The 17,093-nt window shown below is 37.3% G+C and overlaps 1 protein-coding gene across 5 annotated transcripts in view; it reads right to left on the minus strand.

The window, feature by feature from the left end:
- PDE1A (phosphodiesterase 1A) overlaps nt 1–17,093 on the minus strand; it is a 179,202-nt gene that overhangs the window by 148,846 nt on the left and 13,263 nt on the right. The window contains exons 1-2 of one of the 5 annotated variants that reach the window (XM_042040480.1): nt 2,795–2,870; nt 1,973–2,086 (exon numbers count right to left, since the gene is read on the minus strand). In XM_042040480.1, the coding sequence (XP_041896414.1) occupies nt 1,973–2,076 (104 nt within the window). In that variant the 5' untranslated portion in view covers nt 2,077–2,086; nt 2,795–2,870. The other 4 variants (XM_042040478.1, XM_042040479.1, XM_042040484.1 and 1 more) reach the window with 4 other exon arrangements.

Consider the following 17,093-nt stretch of genomic DNA (forward strand, 5'->3'; position numbering starts at 1 on the left):
AACTCCGTAATTTGGCATCATACGTAGTTTCATTAACAGTTCCCACCACTAAGATGAAACAATTCCCCTGGCTGACAGTTTATAAAAGAATTCTTCCGAAGTCAGATTATCTGGCATCCCACTTATCTGTCCCTCTCCCCTACCACATACAAACATGCTTCTACTTTGATATCTCTTCATCAACAAAATGAATCCTTTTTCTTAATGATTGATGCTTATACTATAAAGTGAGCCTGGACATCTACTCTGAAACTTTCAACTCTTTGAAATTTCCCCATACAATATTCATAATATTGACTAGTCGGTGATTTCCAATTAACTAGTGAATAATTACAATGAAAGAATTGGTAAGTCTGAAAAACAGTCAGCTGAGCACATGTCTAATAATATAACCTGGCTTTTATAAATACAAGTATTTTAGCATCATCTTGTCATAACAGTCATGAGGTTGACACCAACCTGTAAAAAGTGCATGGTTTCCAAACACTTAAGCTCCATTTGATATTGATACACCACAAACTCCAAATATCATTTTAACTACTCCTGGAGAACCATAAACCCTGTTTCCTGGAGCTGTTGTACTGAGTGTCACCAATGCTTAGTTATTTATGTTAGTTTGTTTAATGGTACCATTCCAGAGGCAGTTGAAAGGAAATGTTTCAACCCAAGAGCCTAGTGGTAACAGAGAACTTACCGAACAAACAAAAACAGCAGCTAAGACCCTACACAAATGGAAATCTGCACAAACTGGTGGAGGTCTCTGGTAGCAGAAACTCAGAGGTAAAATGTGTGACATCATCAAATAATCAAATTTCCTCTGCTGCATACACTGGAGTTTTTACGGGAACATTTTTACCAAAGCGAATTATCTGAAACAGAGTGATGATAGGATGCAGAGCAAATATTCAAAAATATACCACAGAGAAGTTAAGATAAATCCCTGGCCACACCTGAAAAGTGACTTTACAATCAAGCAAAGCAATTTCTCTTAAAAGAAAGCAGATGGTGGAAAGTCCCTTCCCCACAGCCAGTTTGAGTCTCTACCCAAGGCACAGAGGAAACAGGCAGTGCCATAGCCGGTGCATCTAATCCTCCACGCTTTAAATAACCTGTTTATCTTCAACAGCTGAGGCACTATATAGCATCTGTGGAATACCTTTAGAAACCCAGGATACAAATCTTTCCAGCAAAAATACTACTGCGATTTCCTTGCTTCAACAAGTGTAACATGTATTTATTTGTAACATTCTGACATCAGCTTTCAGAGCAAAAACCTGGCAGTTACTTAAAAGAAGATGTTGAAGTTTGAAGGGTTTAGGACACACTGGAGTTTCTCTCTGACAGGTTGCAGATGTTTATTTACTGATCATTTGCACCAAAAGTCTACATGAAAATTGCATTTGAGAGGAGTGAATTAGACACAGCATGTACATAGTGGTCCCCTCAAATACTCCTTCAATCAGTTTCTAGCATTATTGAACACCAAAATAATTGACAAAAAACAGACGCAGCAGCTTCCTAATAGCTAAGCACCTTTTAATATAGACTTCTTTACCTTCAGTCTTAAAGGCAAAGTATTAGTACTTCCTATAGAATTGCAATAATATACTTACCCATACATACTGACAGCAGTGATGAAACAGCTCCAGAAATGCTGATTCTGAAGATAACATTTACAAAATCATATCAGAGATATGGAAGTGCTAACTTGGAAGGACTTACCTGCATTTCAATTTGGATAATAACTCTCACTCATTATTACATCTTTTAAATGAGATGAATGAACCTAACAGAGAGTCTGACATTAATCTAAGTACCCTCGTAAACGAGACCAATGTACTGTATTGTGAGAGCAAATACTATTCACAGCTTAAAGATAACTCTCCCGTTTGCTAATTAGACATTTTAACAAACAGAAGAAAATTATCTTTCCCAAGGAACAGAACAAAAGCTAAGGAGACAAGCTACTCACATTCCTTTGAGTCGTTGCCACATTTTCTCTGCATGTCCTCCTATTTGGTACTGTACAGAGGCGCTTTCCAGTTCCCGAGTTGTTTCTGTCGCTCGAGCCCCCATCGTTATTGTCCTACAGCGATACAGTTACAGTCAGGCTCAGCAGCAAGTAAAAGCAGTCCTTAGTCCGCTACACATTTCAGAAGATCCACGCATGTTAGACAGTAGCTGCTGTCATATCAAAACACATCAGAATTACAACAGCTGAGGGACGATCCTGCCTGAATTGCTATTCACTTTGACAGACAAATCCACTCTTCCCCCCCAAGCACAGAGCAAGTACACACAGCTCCTCTGACCTCACGAGTCTAATCCATATGGGAGAGCCAGCTAGTTATACTACTGACTGCTCAAGCTCCTTTCTCATGCACTTTTTCTGCTGTAGGAATACACACAGAAGCACAAAAGATTCCTTAAAATGGACTATAATTCATTGCCATGCAGAATAAATGTGAATGGCTTTAACAATCCAGAAGGAAAGAAAGGCTGGTTTCTGCTTTGCAGGTTGGAGAAACAGTCTGCAATAGGAAAGCAGATGGTAGATGCCAGTATCAGCCACATCACCCTACAAAGAGTGTATGTTCAAATGCCAGAGATTTCCTCTCTTTAGTTGATCCTGAATTGTTTCTTATTGAATAAATATCTACCAGCCTCTCAATAAAAATATGACTGTACAAATGCTAAGTCAGTAGCAAAGACATGTCTAAATCCCTGCAGAAGAGAAATCAGTGAGCGCTACAGGTTGTTATTGAAGGAATATGCTGTAATGATGACTGTTCACCTTCTCCTAGCAACTCCACACAGTAGGTAACTGTCAATTTAAGTGGTGGAAAATGCAGCAGCTGCAAGACAGCCCGCTCCGCAGATCCTCCGGGACAGCAGCATGTGTGTGTCAAAATCTGATGCTGAACTGTGTGTGTCTGCCAGCAAAAAACAATTAAGTGCATACAAACAGCAAAAGGGTTGAGGACTAATCAGTATATGAGCCATGCAGCAGATTGCCTGCTCTGCTTTCCAAGTGCAAACCTGAGAACCTATCTGTACTGCCAAAGTCGGGGCTTGGAGAGGGCAAAGGAGAGGATTTCCTTACTGCTTGCTCAGTCACAGACTTGGGTTTGCAGAGTGCTTCTCCACTCTGAAAATAGCACCTGTCTTGTTTGTTGAGTAAAAATCTTCATTTCTGAAGTAGCAGCAAAACAATCAAATATACCCCAGTCTTGCCTCAGTGATCATGTTTGTTTCAATAAGATTAAGAGCTGTGCAAGAAGCCAGGCAAGAGGAGCGTGGCAGGAGGGAGTACATGTGTCAGTTTTGTCAGCTACTGGTGCCACTGCCAGTTGGGGAAAGGAGCTTTGGGTCCACATTGGAAAAGTGAGGATGAGCGTCCTCAGATGGTGACTGGAAGGAACCTAAGGGTAAGGGAGGCATATTTCAGTATGGCTTTAAGTAAACAGCTTTATCAGTGTTCAATTTTACAGTGAAGTGAAATGATGAGAGCTCCCATCTGATGCAATTGGCAGAAATGGATAATACTACTAAGTACTCAAGCTCTTACAGAAAAATAAAGAAGGGGCTCACAGCATTGAAATAATCGTAACACTTCAGAATTTCCTAATCAATTTTCTTTCTCTACGGCACCTTTTATGCACATTATAGAGACAAATTACACCCTATGAGAGTTATAAACCAGTTTGAGTTGCATCTTTTGCACACTGATTTCAGGTGGATAATTAAACAGTACATTTCATTTGCTTCCAAGGATTTAAGACATGCACAATTTTAAACTGCTATTAACTCACAGAGTTTCACCGACTTCTTCTTGGCTCAGCTATATAAGAGTCAGTACCATAAAATTCACTAACAATTTCTGAAAAACTGGATGAGTGAAATCACTTAAAATTTTCAAACAGCATCATAAGACAACAATGAAGAAATACAAACTGTGTTTTCAAAAACTGTAAGGCATTTATTTGGTCAAAGGCAGCAGTAGTACTTTTGAACCACCTAAAAGCTTCCAAACTTTCCACTCCTGTTTTGCATGGAGTCTAACCAAAGTTTGTAAGAGAGAGTATAAATATCCTTCCATGGAATAATTAATAAGAACATCTCACATTAATCTGGGCTCTTCCCTGCCTTTTAACTGCCAAATATCTGAAGCAAAGCAAAGAAATTTAGTATTTATAGAAACCACAGAAACCTCCAGGGACAGAGGGGAATTTTAAGGGCCTCTTTTTTTCTCATAAAATATTTCCAGCTCTTGTTGTCCAATTCTACAATGAAAAAAAGTGGTGTTTGCAAGCTGTTCTCTCTCCCTCAGAAGGAATTCAGTAACTGAAGATATATTGCTTTGATTTACTGGAGAAAAGTATAATGAGAAGGCAATATCCTTCAGGAAGGAAGGAAGGTGCAAACTGCCCGAACAGTATCCCTGTAAACAGACATACACCTGCTAACGTCACCAGAACTCCACAAAGGAAAACTGTAAAAACTCTGCTCCCTAAAGGACCCTGCCACTGCAACAATGGAAATTCCTACAGCAAAAGCACCCAGCATGGCTTAAGCAAAAGACAAACAGAGCAGCCTTTGTTCCAAAGGTTTATCCTGAGAATCCATACAGCAAACCACCAGAGAAGACACTGATGACAAAATTGTATCTCTGAAAACGAAAGAAAGAGCAGAAAACAAAAAAACACAGATAGATGAGGCATTTGAAAATCAAGAAATCTGCCAGAGCATGTCCTGTAGTTCCCTAAGGAGACAGAAACAAACCAGCTAAAACAAAAGACCAACTTTTAAGTTATCTTGAAAACAGGAGCAAAAAGCCCTTATGGAAACACTGGGAAAGGAGACCTTTCCTCCCTTTAGCTTCTGTGAATAATGCTCAGAGAATGAAGCAGCCGAGCCTACATCCTGCCTCTAGCTCAGTGGAGGGAGGCACAAGGCTGAGAATGACAGAGCCAAGGCAGTGCCTACACAGCTCTTGCTGCAAGAGGTGATCCAGGGCCAAAGGACAGGAGGGTGCCACTGGAACACAGCACAGACACACATTACAGCCTGTACAGAGCAATGAGGGGATCAGCGGAGGAATTGCAGACAACCTGACCTGCTCAGAGACACAGACCTCTGTCCCTGCAGTACAAGCAGGTCAAAAGAAGATCCAGAATACTAAACTATGAGCAGCTACTTTGGAAAGCAAGGCCAATCAAGAGGGCTAGCACCTGAAATGATAAATTACCCTTCAAAGTTTTCATCTTTCCACTTCCTGTTTTTCAACCAGTTTTCTGTTCTTACCCTGCCTAACCCATCATTTGTGCTACACTGCCAGCATGTTGTTGTTACAGTCCCATCTTTGTCCTAAAAAAAAATCTTTTTGCCCTTTGCCCAGTTTTTTCTATTTTTTTTAGATTTTATCTTAAAATTTCCATACTAAAGTCAACACACACTTCTATTAGCCAATATGGAAATACATTAAAACAGGAAAAATTAACTTCTTCACCCTTAATTATGGCAATAATAAAACTCTCCCAGTGCCACTTAATCCTCAGCTAAGAATCTACACTTAATGAAAATTTACACTAAGCTTTTCTTTTATCTAGAAGTAAGTCGCTCCAGTAGTAATATCAATGCAAAGAAATAATTTTGAAATACATGTAGCAGTAAAGAAAACAGGCTGCCTTTTCAATATTGAATACTGACAGACCTTTACAGTTATGCTAAAATCACACAGTTGCAATGAAAACAACTTACCTTGAAATTGGGAAAATCCTGCAGCTAGACCAGTTAATTAGCTATAAGAACAGGAAAGGGATCATGCAGGCTTGATGAGGAGAATGAGAGCTCTATTTTAAAGACATTTAAATTCCTCTGCTCCTGAAGGGAAACTAAATATGCTGTTTTGTTTGAAATTAATCTTCAAAACACCTAATTCATGACACATGGAAAATAAGGAAGTATCAAGAGACCTGCAGGGTGACTTGTCAAACTAATACCCATCCCTCCAAACGTGACAACACAAACTTCCCTGTGGTGGAACTGCAGGAGAGCCATGAACCAATTAAGAAATCTGAAAACATAAGGAAAAAAAACCAAAACAAAACAAATCCTCAAAAAGATAAGATAAATTTATTGTAATTAGTGACAGCAAGTATTAGAGTTTTGCATGCTGTATATCCTGGCCCTGATCTACCAAGCACTGATGCACATTTAATTTTAAGCAGGTAAAGCATTGCATTTATTTGCTGGGTAAGACAGAGTTCAACAGCATTGTAAGTAACAGAGTTAAACCACTGAAGAACTGTCTGCCAGTGGACTCGACTGCTACATGATGCTTTGTGAACAGAACCTAAGATAGCACAGAGATCATATCACTCAAATTCTGCCCTTGCAGAAAAGGAATGGTTTAGACAGTCTCCTCCATGCCTCCTTTTGCTCTCCCCATTGTCTATTTTATTCACATTTGTGATGTGCAATCCTCTTTTGCACGAGCAGAGTTTCCAGCTTGCTTGCAATGTCCAAATAATATGAATTATTAATCAATAGGAAGCACAGCACAGGAAGAAGAAATATTTGGTCTTATTAAAGTTCATGGATTTTATTTAAATACATAGGTTTCCAGCAATTCAGCAATGGCAAAATATTGATGTTACAGTAATCTTGGATTTTCAGATTCTCCACAGAATATATTAACAAAATTAGTACAGTTACATAATTGAGGAATAACAACTCTAAAAAGTTATGCATATGGTCTACACAGTGCATTGGCATTGACTCAATTAAGTAGGCAAAAGAGCTGGGATTGATATATTAACAGTGCTTAAATGACCTACATAAGGAGACCAAACAGGGAACATTTTCCCTTTTTTTTCTACTTTAGTATTTTTTGCTTCATCTGATTTACTGTATTTGAGGCTTGTTTATATAATCACTAAAGTATGTATATTCATTTATGTGTCCTTCAAGTACCAACTTTAAGTTTAGCAAGGAAAAAAAGACTCCTGTTTTTGTTTGCTGTGTGCATGGCCTATCATATTGGTAATGAACATGGTGTCAGATTTATCAAAGCTTTCAGGCAATTAAAAATGAAAACAAATACCCACAAAAGCTTGCCAGCAAAGTAGATGAAAACCTCAGGGCACAAACAGATATGTATTTGCAAACCTACCTATGACACATAGGTAGGTTTGCAAAGACTTTATCACATTTGATTGTTCAATAATGCCCTTTACTAGAAGTCACCAGCACCAAAGGTCTGTCACGGCTGTGTGAGAGTGTTCACAGACCAATTCAGTGCCAAGTAAAGTTCGGTTGACTAAGGCAGATGTCTTAAATCTGCACTTGTGCTGGACTTCACTGCAGTCCACAGAATCAGACATCCAGGTGCCCTGTTAAGCACATCTATTTTTAAGTTTACTTTGAATATAACACTCAATTTAGAATGATAGAATCATTCACTTAATTCAGTGAACCAAACAATCTGAAAAATTCTAGGAGATGGAGAGAGAGCAAAAAATGAATAATTGTCAAGATATGTAATACATAAGAGATGTGTTATAGATAATCTGAACAAAAAGAACTGCACAGGAAAACTTGCTACTGCATCATAAGTAGAAAAACAGAGGAAGATAAAGACAGTGTTTCTTGAGCAGATGGACCTGGAAAGAGGCTTTAGAACCAAAGTTCGAAAAATCTTCAGTAGAAAGTGCCTTGCACATTAGTGAATGAAATGAAGCAAGAGAGTGGTTCAAGGCAGGGTGATTAAAAGAACATCTTGACCTGCCTCGTAAGACAGATGCTCAGGTGGCATCTACATCTTTCTTCAGGTATGTATAAATTGGTTAGAAGAAATTCATTGGTAATTTAAGCTAAAAGATAACTGTTTCACACAGGGAACAAAACAGATGTAGAATGAGCAAAGAATGGGAGGTACAAAATACATTTGACATTTTCTTCAGTATTATTTCCCTTTAAAAGTGACTCCTTTATAACTTCTTAGTATTTAATTGTAGTACTTCAGGAAAAAAATTACTATAGAGAACCATGACAATTGGACTAAATTTTCTGAAAACAGCAATTGCACGTAGCTCATACAGCGTCACAGGGCAATCAGCACAGCCAAAGGCAATAGAGATTACAGATTTTGAAGGTTTGGTGACTTTTAACTTCTTTATTTAGAACAAATTGGTAAACTGGTATTGAAAAGCATCAAATGAAATTGAGAAGTAACATTCATGAAACAAACAGTAGCTTTTAGGAACTCCTTAGGAAACAATTTGGCTACAAAACTAATATGCTAATTTTTGCAAAGTGAGGAAACCTTCCTAGAACAGGCAGCAGCATTGAAATAAGAGGGATTGAAATTGCCACAGTGAATCACAAGGATGATTATGTACTTCATAACAACATGAGATTGATAATTAATGATGTCAAAAAGGCAAGACTGCCCCCATAGTGAAGAACAAACTGTTGTAGAATAAATACAGATGTTCCAGACTAGTTGACTTTTATCAGAGCCCATTGCCTGTTTTATCACATTTTGGATGTATTCAATTCAATCTTTAGGAGATATCATACTTTTGATAATCATGTACAGAAGAGGTAGGGGTAAGGTGAAAAGTCATTTGAACACAGAAGCTGTGGTTAACTGCGAAAACCTGTAACAGCCAAGTTATTGGTATTTACATATAAATAGAGAAAGAAAGACTACAAAATACAAAACAATAGGAAACAGGAAATCTAGATTTGACAAAGCATTTACCAGTTTATCCCACCGAACTACATCAGCTGTAAAGAAAATAACTATTCCATGGTGGAAAGATGTGTAGATATGGACAACATGGAGTAAAGCAATTTCAGCTAATTATTGTCTAAAAGGGTTTTTTTGAGCAATCATTTTGAGCTACTCCACAAAGAAAACAAGAAAATCATTCCCTTTTGCTAAACATTACTTACACAAGGACCACAGCAACAAGAAAATGTTTCTTGATATTTATAAAGTATTATAACAGAGCAGATGCTAGCAGAGAAAAAAAGTCTCTTCATCTCAAACTAAAGAGATAAACTTGGGAATCTACCCTGACTGTAGCTATTTTTACTGTACAGAAGCTTTCCACTAGTAGCTGTCCCAAAGAGGTGGAATCAAATCATCCCACCCTACATAGGATTCCTTCCAAACCTGAATTGCAGATCTGAGCTTTCAGGAGAGAATGGCAAACACACCCTCCCTGAGACAAAACTGCATCATAACCCCAAGTATCACCTGTACTTTTGGTGCAGTTCTGTACGTGTAAGAATATGCACAATAATAGCTAATTCAGAATTAGTCTGTTCAAACCTCTACACTTCAGGGAATTGCTACAGAATTTGAAATCTAAGGGCAGCTGAAAAGGTCCTTTCTTAACATATTCTGCATTTTAACCTTAATTTCAGCAAGATGTTTTCCAGGCTTTGGCTTTTAAATACCTTAAAAGTTGAGTGGAGTATTAAACTGACAGGGAAAACTGGCAGCATGAGGATTTTTTTTTTCATTTTGCATACCAAAAACCTTCCCAGTACCTGAATTACACATTGTATCTGGTCCTCAAATCTGGAAAACATTGATGGGTCCCTGTGGCCTGTCTTAAACTGAAATCTGCTTATTATTGCAGTATTAGAAGATAGGTCTATTCCTGAACTCTGATCAGCCATTATAGAGTTTAAAATCTGTCTGAATCATCGATGCATTATTCATTGAATTTTAGAAATTATGCTTTTCTATAGTTATACAACTAAGTTTTCAGTGAAAGACTGCATTTCATAGAGAGATTTATTAGAAATTTATTTTGCAAATACATTAGATACATTCAAAAAGTTTGAATTGTATTCTGTGGAGACAGAAGTGCACTAGTGAATGTAACCGAAGCTAAACAATGCAGTTTCTTGAAAAAAAATACCGACTTAGGAGAGTTTTAGGAGGAAGCCTAAACCTCTCAAATTACAAAGTGTTCCTTTTCTGCCAACAGCACTGGTACTTTGAAATTACATCGTTCAGGAGTGAGTCTGTCACTGGGACAGTTGCAAGCAGTTTACGAGTGCTCATGACATTTCAAAAGACAGGTGTGTGACACACCTTTGTTTGGTGACACAGGACCCTGAGCAACAACGCTTTCCAGCACCTCCCAGTTGGGTAAAGTATTATTTCTTCTCCCCTTCGTCTGACAAATAAAGTGCTTTCCACTTAGAGAAGAGCATGCAGTCAGAGGCAAGAAGGTTACGCTGCCAACTCACTCTCAGGAAAAACAAGACCACTTCTGGGGTCAAAATGTGAGCTGCAGCAGAGAACAAAATTAAGTAGGGGAAAAAACATCCCCTGTGCTGATGTCCAGTGCTAAAATCTTGCTCAAGTGTTGTGCAAATGGTGTCATCAGAGTAAAATTTCCTCACCGTGAACTTTGCTGTGCTATGTCATCTTTCCAAACCAGTTAAAACTTGACCATGTGACTAATGAGTTCTGAAGAAAAAAGAGCTTTTGGGACTGATTGCTCAAGAGAGTTGCTAAAATTAGCAGAGGTTTACACAATTTTTATGTACAGAAGAACATTTTTTTAATATAGCTTTCCCTGTCTCTTGGAAGCCTTGATAAAGAAAACCAGAGAAATTAAGCAGTAGTGGATAACATAATTTCTAAGACAGTTTTAATGTGTACTCACCTTATATAAAAAAGCAGCTGGAAGTTGTCTGAGAACTTTGTACCTGATGTTCTGAATTTCATAACTGACTTGTGTTATTGTGGGAAGTTATATTAAACCATGAGGCAAACAGAAGGAAAATAGATAAACAAGAAGAAATATAGGTTATCCAAGTGCTATAACAAGTGCACAAGACAAAAATGTAGCAGTGCAAGTATAAGAACAGAACAAGACAAAGATTTCATCTCTTGTCCTCAGATGTCAAACCAACATTGTTTCTGCTTTTCTAAGAGAGTGAAACAATATTCATGTACCGCTCCTGAGATCAAAGAGATTAATTACATTAGGAAACCTTACAAATATTTTTCTAGCATCAGCAACATACTGCTTGATATTTTTCACACCTGAAAGTACCATTATGTCTAAGTTTTTTTTACAAAATAATAGGTCAGATCACATAAAGACCTTTGCATAACGGAAAGTCTGGAGAGAGAGGGATGCAACAGTAGGATAAAGGCTACCTTTGTACCTCCTTATTTCAGCATTATACACCAGTGAATCCTCACATGTCACATCCCACAGAAACAAGAGACTAAAGCTGCATAGGTGCAACCTAGCCAACCTGGTTTTCTGCAAGAATGGCAAACCTATTCCCCCTGCCTTATCTGACTGGTCTCAGCCAAGAAATTCTCACAGTATTGGGATGGTTACTAGAACTGGTGAAAGAAAAGTGCACACATAGGTGAAGATATGATCTGGAAAAGAGGAAAAGAAGGGATGGTAAAGATTCCCAAGTATCTTCATTGGAAGGAATTTAAAAATAATGGAAAAGAGCATTTTATTCTTCCATGGAATGGCTTGTCCTGAGGGTTTCCACGTCCCTAAGCCTCCTAGCACACACTGTGGGAGTGAAGCAGTACTTGCTGTAGAGAGATAAAGGGAAGGAATCACTTAACTAATTTGGACATAAGCAAATCCATGAGACTGGAGGCATCCAAAGGTGCTGAAGGAGCCAGACAAGGTCCTTGCAAGGCTGCTCTCTATCATCTATGAAATAGTAAGGGAACTGGGGAGCCCATAGTAGACAAGGCTCAGGGGAGTCCTTATTGCTCCCCAGCTACAGCTACAATCACCTAGTCAAAGGATAGAGAGGAGATGGAGCAGATACTTCTCAAAGGTGCACATTTATAAGACAAGAGGCAATAGGCAAGTAGAAACATGTGAAATTCCAGCATTTGGGGGAAGAATTACCACTAGAAAATCCAATATTTTGAAAAGAATTTTCATTGTGAGTAGTTAAGTACTGGAGGAGGTTGCACAGAAGGACTGTGGAATTGCCATCTTAAGAATGTTCAAGGCTCAGCTGGACACATCCCCAAGTACCTTCATCATGTTTGACTACAAGACCTCGAGAGCTCCCTTCCATGTAAAACTGGGGCTCTAGGATTCTAACACACAGCAAAGTATTGCCACTTAGTCCAGTAAATTAGGACTTTTCATTTCCAATTACTTGAACGTTCCTTTAAAGTACTTGAAATTTGAACACTTCACATTGCTTCCAGCAGCAGGATACAGACAGTACAATTTACCTGCAGAATTCATTGCTGCAGGATGCAATTGATTTAATTATGTTATTAAGATTTTTAGCAGATTAAGGATAAAGATAATTACAACCATTATTAATGTGACATAAGATACAAATAAAAAGGCTAACATCTCTCAGGCTGTGGTCAGACCATAAGAATATCACCAGATAGAAGATAAGCAAAACTATCTTGTTACTATAATACAAAATCCTGGCCAGGTATATCTAATACACAATATTATCAGAGACAGAAAATTGAATTATTTAACTAATGTCCTACATGTTATATACTGGTTTTAATATTAAAGGAATTCAAGAACTATTTAATGTATTTGATTTTTCAGGATAAGTAACAGATAATACAGCACATCAGTCATAATTTCTCTGCCTTTCCCTTTACTCATTCCTCCAAAATATAAAACAACAACTATGACAGTATGCAAAAGACTGGTAAAATATTGAACATTTTACTACTTACAAATTATTGTTGAAACGTGTCTACTAAATTGATGTTTCTGCATGCAGAGGTACTGCAAAATAGATTTAAAATTTAATATTTGATAACCTGAAATACTCAGCCCAAACAAAGGCTAAAAACATAAAAGACAAAAGCCTGGAAGAATTATCTGCTTTGTTTTAAAAACACAATTAAAATGAAGAGACATTAGCAAATTTAATCTGCTATAGCTGACATCATTCCTGGGCACTGATTCAAACTCCAAATTTAATTTCAATGAAGCTTTAGTAAAAGTAATGCCTTCTGCAGATTCAGACCCATCTGACTGAACTTATCTACTGACAACAATAAAAAGTTACTTAACCAAATATGGTTTCTGTAACCAGTTTTAAGGATAGACAAAATATATGTTAAATTGGCTTGGGACAACATTCGATTGGATGTTGCTTACTATTAGCATGGTTTGTACCCTTCCAAGTAAGTGTCAACTTGAATCCAAAAGACTTCAAAGTTCTTTTGGAGGCTTTTTTTCTTTTTTTTAGATAGACACTTGCTTTGTGGCACAATTTCATGACTTCTGATATATTGGTGAGGTGAAAATGTACTTACTACTGAAGAGAGATGTAGGACATGGTAAGCAAGGCAGAGAAATAGAGAAAGAAAATCCAAGCTGAGGAAATTCTCTGCCAAGCCCTACCTCCATGACATTTACCAACATTTTACATTTGTGACAACTGTAAAAGGAAGATTCATCACTTTGATCACACCAATATTATAGCTGCTTACCCAAAAAATTGTCTCCAAAATAAGTATTATTATATAAAAAGTATTCTACTGCTTTTTATGATAGATATCAAAGTGCACTTAGTTCATCCCTGTTACCGACTTTGCAAAATTGGCAGGAAATTGCATGAGTTACAGTGTTCTTGGGAAATCTTAGGTTCCAAATTCACTCAGAAAAATTATCTGAAAGTACACTTGGCAGAGGCTTCTATAATCTCACAAAAGACCACACTGGAATTTGCTGGGGATTGACACAGCTCCAATCACATATATTTGCATATACAAAAATCATTATTTGCATGAAAAAAATTGCATTTTCTTCCTACAGACTGATATTTAGCCAAATTAATTAAATACTAACTTATATAACAGCTCATTAATCCTCATTAGTGTGCATTTGTATAGTTCCTATGATATCTACTTGTAAGTATCCAAAAGGGTAAATACTTTTCATTTGTAATGAAACATCCACATGCTCTATTATTTTCTTTTTTTTTTTAATTACAACATTTGAAAACATGCCTTAAAAGTGCCAAGCCCATAATACTAAAATCGTTCTCCTTCTCCATTCCCTTCTCAATTCCTCAACTCCTTCCTTCATAGGAGTAAGTGCTAAACAAATAAGTACACCCCAAAATAAAACTTTAAAGGTAAAATCCATTTCCAGGAACTTTTTTGGAAATTCTTTCCTACTCCTTAGACTAGAAGCTTGGAGACCATGCCAAAAAACCCCCGAACTTTGCTAACTCACTCTGAGCATCAGATTCTTCAACACACCCATGGCCTTCAAGCTGATCACTGAGAAAAGAAAATGCTCACCAATGAAAAATCTACTTACATATGTTTCCTTAATTTTACATCATTAATCGATAAATACCTTCAAATCAAATTTCTGTGTCTAAGAATACCACAGCTGACTATATACTACAATATGGTGTTTTAGAAGAAAACATCTGAAAGATACAAAAATAGACACATTCAATCCCTTTGTGGGCTATGAATATACCCTGTGTTCACAAAGTCATTGAACACAGTTTAACTGAGTACAGAGAAGGCAAACACAGTTCTTTCTTGTTCTTTCTTAACAGAATCAATGTAATCTTTCAGCATTGCCCTATACAATTACTACCAGATAAAAGCAATTCTTCCCACGTTACAACAAATTCCTAAATAATTTGGAGGTTCTGTCTTGACACATTTTTTATTCCATATTACCTTACCAAAAGCAGTAATAATGTGAGCAGTATTTGTTTCTTCCTGGTTTTCTGTGGGTTTGCTGGCCACGTTTTAGTTGAGGAGTTTTCTTTGGTTATTTGGATTTTCATTTTTTGTGGTGGGGTGGAGCTTCTTAAAAGAAGGAGAATAAAAAGAAGATAAAACACACACAGTTTTAGATTTCCTGAGGAAATCATGAAAGTTAGGAAGATGATAATTGAGACTGAGTGGCAAAAACAAGCCTGATTTGCTTGGTCAGAACTGTTTTATAAAGCAGGTTATAATCTTCGCTGAATGCAAATGAACCCCAGAAAGTCATCTTCCAAATTACTTTTTCAGACATCAAAGCCCAACCATGTCAGACATAAAACAATTGATCTCCTTTAAAAGTGGTGGATTTAGAGTTGGAAGGAGTTTAAATAAGAATAGCACCCACCTTTTAAGGGTTTGCCAGATGGGGGTTCCTTGGCAGCGTTTGCTGACATAAGGAAAGGCAGGGGCAGTGCCCAGGGGACACTGGTCCTCCCCTCCCATCATAAAGGGAGAAATTAAGAAAGGCCCTCAGGGATAACCTCGCCATTTTTGTAAGTTACTGCTTGTTTGTACATCTGGTAAGACACAGATCAGGACAGGGAGGTAGTATAAAACATCCTTTTAAAACCTTTTCTGACGCTTTTTCGTATCACCCAGTGTAGGTGAAAGTTTTTTATTCTAACCTGAATCTTTATGAATGGGAAATACTTGGTATTACATAGTCTACATCAAGCTCAGGAAAAACTAATAGATTACAGCATGTGATAAAAGAGCAGTGGTTCTGACACAAAATTATGCAGAAGAGAAGAAATGAAAACCAGCTTTCATTCTATGCCCTATACAGTAACTTAGCACCAGGCTGGGGCACCAAAGGCTGTACCAACAAAATTATGCTTGGCACTGCTCTAAGCTTCAAACAAAATGGCCTTTTATAAAAAACAAAGATTTTGTTCTGTGGAATTCCTTTAGTCCAGAATTTCTGATTCTCCCTATTCTCTACATGTTTTTAATAGCAAATATCTGGGGGATTAAAAAGAGTATTTTTGCTAAAAAATTTAAAAGCATGTTTCTCATAATCTCTATCTATTTCCCAAAACAGCTTTTCATTTCATTTTGTGTACAAGGTTTCTGCCACTTGGATGAAGACAGCAGCTTAGAAAGATCTTTTGTAATGCACTAAAAATCATAGGGAAAAAAACCCCATAAGGTTTATGTTCAAAATTCTTGCTACAAATTCAGCATAAGTAAAAGTAGACATAATCCAAAAATCAGTGTAAGCCAATGGCATCACAAAGGATGCTGCAAAAAATTTACAGAGATGCTGGAAAGCTCCAATTGAAAAGAAACAAAGCAAAAATAAACTGACAAAGAAAACAAACAACAGGAGACAAAACCAAAACATTCATCACTCTGATCACACTAACACAGATACTGTTTTACCCAAAAAAACTGTCTTCAAAAACGACCTGTTTTCAAAATCCAAAAAAAATCATGGAGTTTAAGCCTAAAAAGAACTTTCCAATGAAGAATTTGTACTCTCTAAATCATGAGTTTTGAATCAGACTGAGCATTTTTTTAAAAGCAAGAACATCAAGAATAATAAAGAACTTACAAACTGAAACTTCAAAGAAATTGGATCTTTGCATTTTATCCTCCTACTCATTTGATTTTTGTCCTTCTTATATAAATGCATTTAGGATTTAATTATATAAAAACCAGTTATTTGGTCCCAAGCCAAGAATCCATTTGCTGAACAAAAAGTGTAAACAGGAGAATAAATTTGAGAAAATATCTTTCAAATTCTTCATCAACTGATAAAACATGTTGGAAATTCGCATGAATTACAAACTGAAGTTTAGAAAAGCAAATAATGAAAAGCATAAAGGTGGTCCCAGGTCAGTTTAAGGCAGAAACTTCCGAGTCCCTTCATACTGCTGCTTTCTTACTTGAATTGAAATAAGGTCAGTACACACTAATGACAAATCAATTTATATGAACTTTTATAGATGATGTATTTATCAGTTCAGGCTGGCAAAGGGTCTGGGGCACAAGTTTTGAGAAGAATGGCTGAGGGAACAGGGGTGGTTTAGTCTAGAGAAAAGGAGGCTGAGGGGAAGACCTTATTGCTCTCTACAGGTACCCAAAAGGAGGTTGTACATGGGCAGGGGTTGATCTCTCCTCCCAAGTTACTGGACAAGAGAAAATGGCCTCAAGTTGCACCAGTGAAGGTTTAGATTGGATATTAGGAAACATTTCTTCCCTGAAAAGGGTTGTCATCATTGGAACAGATGACCCAGGGAAGTGGCTGTGCTACCATCTCTAGAGGTATTTTAAAAATGTGTAG

This window comes from Corvus kubaryi, unplaced genomic scaffold (genome assembly GCF_017639235.1).
Source record: "Corvus kubaryi isolate FWS band 111438036 unplaced genomic scaffold, C.kubaryi_AGA036_p1.0 37396, whole genome shotgun sequence".
Taxonomy (NCBI): domain Eukaryota; kingdom Metazoa; phylum Chordata; class Aves; order Passeriformes; family Corvidae; genus Corvus; species Corvus kubaryi.